This window comes from Gavialis gangeticus, unplaced genomic scaffold, assembly GCF_001723915.1.
Source record: "Gavialis gangeticus isolate Ggan-Ray unplaced genomic scaffold, GavGan_comp1, whole genome shotgun sequence".
NCBI classification, from domain to species: Eukaryota; Metazoa; Chordata; order Crocodylia; family Gavialidae; genus Gavialis; species Gavialis gangeticus.
The window spans coordinates 16,325,105-16,333,184 of NW_017729032.1; the positions used below are offsets into that span (position 1 = coordinate 16,325,105).

An 8,080-nucleotide genomic window follows, 5' to 3' on the forward strand; every position below is an offset into this window, starting at 1 on the left:
GATTTACAATACTTGGTCTTTTAATAACTTCTGTATGAATATTCCTCAAGGCTGGTTTCTTGCTGCTTGTCAAAACAGTGGCCCTTCTAATTTACAGCTCTCTCCAGATGTCCAAAATTGTATAATTTTCCAAGAGAAATGCTTGTAATCAGCTCCTTCTAGCCTCAGCCATCTTGCATTCACTTGATGTGTTTTTTGTGATACCTGGAATTGAGAAATTTAGGTTTTTTATTTCCTTCTTTTTTACAAAATAGATGCTATTATTACCCGAAACTTATTTGTTGGCATCCCTTACACAAGGGTTCGCTATGAAAGCCAGTATGTATATTGGGTAAGAAAATACATTTTATCAGAATAAATACCGTTCTTTTTTGTCCTTCTCAACAGACACATCATTTTTGCTCCCAGCAGCCACAACAAGTATGCTGGGGAGTCCTTCCCTGGGATCTATGATGCCATGTTTGATATCAAAAACAAAGCAGATCAGCATAAAGCCTGGGAAGAGGTGAAGAGACAGATCTCCATCGCAGCGTTTACTGTGCAGGCTGCAGCAGGAACTCTGAAACAAGTAGCATAAACTCATCAGCAACATAATCACCAGTGAATTTCTAGTGATTCGACAGCTGTAAAGCCATCAGAAATAGAGCATTTACCAACATGAGTAGAGTTATTACCAAAAAATATGTATTCAAACAGTTTTGTCCTTCACAAACAATACAGCCACATCAGTCCCTCTCACTCCCATCCAGTCCATTTAGCTATGTTAATAAGGGACTATCCTTCTGAACTACTATTACCAAAGTAGGATTTTTAGTGAAGTCAGGTACTAGATTAAAATCCTTTGATTTCAGATACCTACCTCTTGTTACAAAAAGAGAAAAAAGAGTTTTTTTGGAATTTTATTCCATGATCTGTGTCATAATGACATTTTCTCTTCTATGACTCCATAAACAGTTTCTCTTCCTCCACCAAGTTTGTACCCTTCAGATGTATCATTTTGCTATCTGAAAACACATTGCTATATTAAACTTAGTCTCTCTTCTAAAGCCAGTCCCTCCACTTTCTTAGGTGAACGGATAACAGGAATTGGTCTGGCCCTCACCAGACATCATCCAGATGGCTTTCACACTTTTTTAAACATGCTCTTTGTTTGAAGCTGTGTTTTATTTGAGAAAGTTCCTGCTCAGTTCTGTTAACTCTGAAAAGTGTTTTAAGCCATGCTATATTGCTAGCATGTTTTAAGCCATGCTAGCAATATAGAGTAAGATGTAGGGATAGATATCATAATGAACTGTGACCCCAAAATCTCTGCTCAGTTGCCCTAGAATGACTTTAACACACTGGTCACCTCCCTGTTTGATGTCAAAGTTTCCTGTGCAGCTATAGTTCTTGATCTGGGCATACCCAGAAGAGCCTTAATCTGAGCAGCTGGGTATGAATCTTCTTCACACTCTCTTTCGTATGGCATCAGATATCAACTTCCAAATGTATGAGCCATTGTCCAGTATTATCGCTCAATGTGTGGACTCCATCTGCCCCACTTGGGCATTCGTAAAAATAGCAGCTTTTGATTAAGTGCTGTGCTGTTTGTTGGACACCACATTCGCACAGGATGCTGCCCAAGATGTTCATCTTGTGAAGTCTTGTTTGAAAGCATCTGTATCTAGATCTCAGTCTGTTCAGCTTGACCCACGCTTCTCTGTCAAGGTCATGCCCAATGGGACCCTCGTGGTGTTGATATAAAATGCTGTAGGAATAGGTGTGACCTTTCCCCACAGTGGGCCCACTTTATTGCTGCCCATAGGTTTGGCTCATGGGGGACGATAGTGACTACCTCCTCCTGGTGTTTCACATGAGCAGCTATAAAGCAAAACTACAAGCCACTACCAAGGTAATTGGGCTTTGGGACAGCTTTACGTAGGATCCAGGAAGTAGGTGTTGCTTCAGCTGCGTCGCCTGAGAGGCCTGAGCTGGCAGACATGCTCACAGAACGATGAGAGGATGACAGGATCAAGTCAGCACAAAATACACATGATAATAGGATCAGGTCAACACAAAATACAGCTTTACACACCTCTGAAAAAAAATGGACATGTCAACTCCACATCTCTTCAATGCAATAGTCTGGTGATTGCAGCACTGGCCCAGAAAACAAGAGTGCTCCTACTCAGTCTGAGGGAGTCTTAACCTACAGGTTGATCTAGACAGGGGCACCTTTTATACCTGCTGTTGGAGTTGGAAGCACAAAATAAAGAGGAGATGATTCCCAAGTGGATGGAAGTAGCAGCCCTGACTCAGACCTAGGCTCTGAAGCCTGTGCTCAGGCTTTTGTACTTGTTCAGTCAAGATGGTTCTCCACTTAGCATGCAGATTTTTTGGATCACCTTTCTCCCCATGTACTGTATAGGGAGCCTAGGTACTTAGTTGTAAGCGCCCAAGTCTCTTCCTAGATCTAGATGCAAGCCAATAGGCAATGATGAGTAGATGGTCTTAAGCTTTCTGGATAGCAGATGTCTCCATACAGTAAGGATCCCTGAGTGAAAGTACCTACAACTGTTCTTTTAAAAAGCAGATCCAGGCTTATATCTATTCTTTTAAAACACAATGGGTGCATCTACACAAGATGCTACAATGCTGTAGTGATACACTATGGTGCCATAGCATCTGTTGGCACAAACCATGATGTCGCTGCTATGTCACTAGCAATGTGCTCCCTCTACAGCATGTTGCTACACTAACGTAGCGGCCAAAAATAACTGTGAGCAACCGGTATGGAGGAGAACAGGCTGTTACTGCACCATGTTTTAGTACTTCCAAAAGGAATTACTAAATAATGGTGCAGACACAAAGGCGCTATACAGCCATGTGTAGACATACCCCAGTAGGTGGTGGTGCTGTCACCCATTTTTTATTTAGTAGTTTAGCGGTCTGAACACCTAACCTGGGCCTGGTTTCTTCCTCTGCCCAAAGAACTTCAAACTCGCATCTCCAATGAGAGGGCTGAACAGGGTAGGGCCATACTTCCCTGTTGGACTTGGGTCACTGTGCAAAATTGCTAGATTTTTGGGGCCAGAAAGAGAACAAGAAAGAAGGCTCTGTAGCCTAGTGGTTAGGGAAGTCACTTTGGAAGGGGTGTCCTAGACTCTGGTCCCAGTTCCTAGAATTATTTCTTTTTCATTAAGCAAGTGTTTAATAAACGCTTCCAGTCCTGGTACATGGAAATTAAAGGCACCAATTCACTTTCTGCCCCATCCTTCATTTTCAAGCAGTCATAATTTATAAATGGAAAAAACAAGGATAATGTCTGACTTTTATAAAATAAATAAATCAGGCAAAGTAACAGTGGAATGCAAATAATTAGCAAACTCCCAGGCCATTGTCTGTTAATATTTATGTGTTCCTTCAGGTTAACAGAAACATTTACAGTCCCCTGATTATACAAGCTCCAAGCATCTGAACCAGCCAAACGGACAAAGTGGGAGGTCGGGGGTGGGGGGTGGGGGGATGCCCAGCTGGAGATCCTACTGATAAGGATTTCACCAGAGTTTTAGTAAGAGAGAGAGGTCCGGAAAACAGATTTATGTGACACCAGTGTGGATGTATTGGCAGTATCCAGCCCCAAGGATGAAAATCACTTCTAATATAACATCTGCACATTAGTTATCTCTCACTGAAGGAGAACAGCCTTAAAAAGGTCTGCTGGACTCCTGCTCTGAGGTGAACTTCTAAGACATTTCTGGGCTTCATTTACCAAGTTAGCAGTTTTTGTTGCCAAAGAGCTGCTGTTTATCAACCCAGATTAATTATTTAAAGAAAGAGTGGAGTTAAATCATTAATTAACAAGTGGGCAACTTCATAATTAATATAGTTGCAAAATTCAAAGGTTGGCAAAAAAGCTTTCACTTAACTTTACTGAGCAGTGAGCTAAGAATAACACAGGGTGTGTTTACTTGTGTGTATTTAATATGCATTAGCCTAATTTACGGCTCATTAAGGGCATGCATCTACATGTGCGTGCCCTTAATGCATCTTAAAAATGGCAATTTTAGACTATTCAAGCCTAAATTTGATACCTGCATAAAGCTGGTATCGAATTTATGTGCAAATAGCTAAGTCACATTAGTGAACGTGTAGACGTGCTATGCACATTAACTCAATGTGTGTCCATTGACTTGAGACTAACTTTACTCCCAGGTTGGTCTGCACACCTGCGTTAATGCACCTTAGCACGTGCACGTGTAGGTGCGCACCTAAATCACCTTAATATGCATTAGGCAAATACGCATTAAGTTTAGGCATGCGCAAAAGCAGATGTAGATATGCCCATAGAGTCAGAGGTGTGTTGGTTCCTAGCTTGTAAATTCACAAAAGCTGCATTTCAGATCATTCATTTCTCTACATCTGATTCTCAACTAGGGTGTCATGGCACGTTTACAGTCCCCTGGAGTGCCATGCTACGTTAGCAGGATATGCAAATATGATTCACAAGATAAACTCAGAGATTTCAAATAAGAAACCATTGTGTTCAAAACCTGCTAACCCATTGTGGTCTGAGTTCTTTGCAACAGGAAAACTGCTCTATTATTTTTTTCTGTTGTGAAAAAACAAGTCAAAACTAGAAGCTGACATTTTCAAGGGGTGTCTTGAGTCTAATAATGAGTGCATGAAGACTAAAAAAGTTGAGAACTACTGCTCTAAACATACTACAGATCACACCTGAAAGAAATGGCATCCTGGCAGACAGCTCCTAATAAATACACATTTGGCTTTAAAAAATGACTGTAGATAAACTCCCCAAGCTTGTTAATCAAGTCATTGATTTATATATACACACAGTCACCAGTAGATGATTTAATCATCCCTCAAGTTTTTAAAAGCACCTAATAAAAAGGAGAAAGAAGCCAACTGACATTTTTCAGTGTGTCCTTTGGGCTTTGAGTAATACAATTAGAAGCTGAAGGTGAATTAGAAAGACAGCTGTATTTACTGAAGAGATTAATTTGTATCATATGATCAAATGGGATCCTTTCCAAATGTTGTAGAGAGCATGGTTTTCATGACTGGCTCATATTATATGAGTATGCATCAAATTCATAGTAGCAGAGAAAACAAGTGGGGATGTGAGAACTACAATTCTGCTTTGGTGATAAACACCATCTCGGTTTCTGAGAGGCTGGCAAATTATTTGTAGGAGAGGGAGAATAATCAGGAGAAGAGGTAAAAAGAGAGGAAGGTAGGGAGAAGAATAAAAGAGTACCCTGTCTTCAGGAACTCCTATGAAGAAAAAAGCTGTAGCAGCCTGGTCCAGACCCTATTTCCCCTTCCTTCCTTTTTGAAAGTTGCTGTTCCCTTCCTAGTCTTGATAAAGAAACTCTGGCATTTGGGCAGCTTTGCTCCATCCTCCCTTCCAGAGTAACTATCAGGCAACATTGCTGGACTCCCTCATCAAGTTAAAATGTCTACTTGCCCCTGGGTAAATGGGTTTTCTCGAGGCTTATGCTGGTTCTGTTGCAGGACAAATGCAGACCAGAGGTGCTGTTCTAACAGAAGCTTCTTCTGTGGCATTCACAAGTAATTTCAAATATACATAAATAGGACTTTTAGCATGAGCCACCTGAAAACAGAAAGATACTTTTATGGCATGCCAGGTCTCACTCTGTTCCAGACACAGGTTTTTATCTTAATATATTACACAAAGAGTCTATACAGGACAACAGCAACAACTATAATATATATTTATTGCTATACATGGATTATAGGACAACAGCAGATCATGAACCCTCGCGAAGCCCCAGCTTGCAGAAGTCTCTATCACTCGAGCTATTGTCCTAGTTAAAAGCTCTAGCAAGTTCTTATCCTGTGTGCATCAGTCCCCAGATGGACACAGCATGAACAACAGGCTGTATTTGTCCTATCTCTGTAATAAGGTATAGGCAGGGAAACATACTGAATTAAAAGGCATGGAAGGAGGAGGAGACTTGCTGTATGTCACCTGCTCCATGTTCAGTCTGTCCTGTGTCTTTTCCTATCTTGTGGTAAGAAAAGGATAAACCAATGCAGCTTATTCCTGAACGAAACAGGATTAAATTAGCATAGTTTAGCTTCCATTTACCACATATTAGAAATTAATTTACAAAATAGTTATTGCAGAGTGCCTGATGTGTAGTTACATCACCCTCATCACTTTTAACCTGAGATACTTTTCTCTTAATTGCCTGATAAGAGCCGGCTAGAGTTACCAAGAAGTGGAAGTAAGGTAGTAGCTCGAGTGATTAGAGGCTCCTTGCGGGCTGAATATTGCTAGTTTGAGCGTCATATGATATTTAAAAAACATGTTTCTATTCACATCCTCCTCCTCTCCTTTGTTTCTCATGTTACGTCTAATTTAGTGCGTAAGCTCCAAAAGGCCTCGTCACTTTTCTGTCTATTAAGTGCCAGGCAGGCACCTGTGCTGCTACATAAATGCTAATAATACATGATGTACTCAAACTTATTATTTCTGTAGGTGTCATTCCAGCTGGTTAGAATATGAGCTGTTGATGTGGAAGGTCTTATTCTGAATTCTGGTGATTGCTTTGTGAGCTGTCGTGAAGTCATGGGTGAGGTGGGATTTCCAAGAGACAAATCTGAACATGCTGATGGCTAGGCAGTCACTTCGCCAAGAAAGCCAGGCATAAGGGGATCAAGTCAGAATCCCCAAGTGCCCTAACTAGATTGTAATAGCAATCTGTCCTGAAAACTCACTGTTTCAGGCCCTATGGAGTGACCTGGAAATTAACCATCCCTCCCAGCTGTTGTGCAATGTCTGCTCAGCTGTGTGTGTTTAAGAAAGGCCTGATATTTGAAGCTCAGCCAGCTCTTCCAGCACATGTTGGCTGAGCCCCCTTAGAATGACTGAAAAGAGTTAAATGCTAAAATTCCCTGAAAACTTAGAAGCAGCTAAAACTGCGCAATTTGGCAATGACCAAAACCCTTACAAATGACACAGTATGTCTTACTTGATGTAATCAAAGGTAATGGTACTGACATGAGATATGGGGAAGTGCACAGGCAGCAGCCCACATTGTAATGGTAGCTGCACCAGGCTCCCAGCCTCTTCCCTCCCCCACCCACTGGTGCAGGGCAGACCTCATGGCAGGAGCCTCTGGGGACTTTGGTAAGTCCCCAGAGCAAGTAAGAATCCTCCCCTTTGCCTCCGTGCTCAGTCACATCCTCTCCTCTTTCCCCTTTCCGTCTTCCCACACTCTCTTTTGCTGCTTTCCCTGCTGTCCCCAGGATAGGGGAAGCTTTAGAGCTGCTGCTGCAGGGCTGCAAGAGGGCTGGGCTCAGCTGGGACAGCGACCATGGCAGCCACCATAGGAGTGGGGGAAGGGCTGGGTTTCTCTGCCATACCAGGTCCCCTGGAGGGTGACCCTCCCCTGCCCATCTCCGCTGCCTCTGCTGCAGTGCCAGCTGGGCCCAGCCGCCAGGCAGCCCTGCTGGAGCAGGCAGAGCAGCTCTGAAGACAGTAGCTCACCTCTGGGACAGTAGGGAAAGCAGCAGCAGATGGGAGAGAGGGGGCATGCCTCTGAGCACAAAGGAGAAGGATGTAACTGGGCTAATCAGTTACCTGGGTAATTCCTCATCCTTCCAGCAACACAGCGAGCAGAACCAAAGGCTTCGCGCTTGGCACCGAGCAAGACAATATTAGAACGTGTTTATTTGAAATAAACGTGCACTTTGTCAACTTAGTGTATGCAAAATGTTGGTGTCTCTCTCGCAGTCTGTTATACATACCCAGACACTAAGAAGAATTATAGCATCGTAGAAAATGAGGGTGGGAAGGGATCACAGGAGGTCACATCTCCTCCACCCCGCCCTGCTCAAAGCAGGGCTATCCCCAACTAGAACATCCCAGCTGGGGCTTTGTTGAGCCAAGCCCTAAAAACCTCCAAGGATGGCGCTGCTACCACCTCCCTGGGCAACCTGCGCCAGCGCGTCGCCGCCTGTCTAGTGAGAAAGTTCTTCCTAATATCTGACCCGCTGCAACTTGAGAGCGTGGCTCCTTGCTGTGCTCCTTGCCACCACCGAGAACAGAAGC

At 43.0% G+C, this 8,080-nt stretch overlaps 1 protein-coding gene across 1 annotated transcript in view; it reads left to right on the forward strand.

Annotated features, from left to right (window-relative positions):
* Positions 1-868, forward strand: part of FOLH1B (folate hydrolase 1B) — a 40,534-nt gene extending 39,666 nt beyond the window's left edge. The window contains exon 13 of the mRNA XM_019524658.1: positions 388-868. Coding sequence (XP_019380203.1) covers positions 388-577 — 190 coding nt within the window. The 3' untranslated portion in view covers positions 578-868. The remainder of the gene's footprint in view (positions 1-387) is intronic.
* The last annotated feature ends 7,212 nt before the right edge of the window (positions 869-8,080 follow it).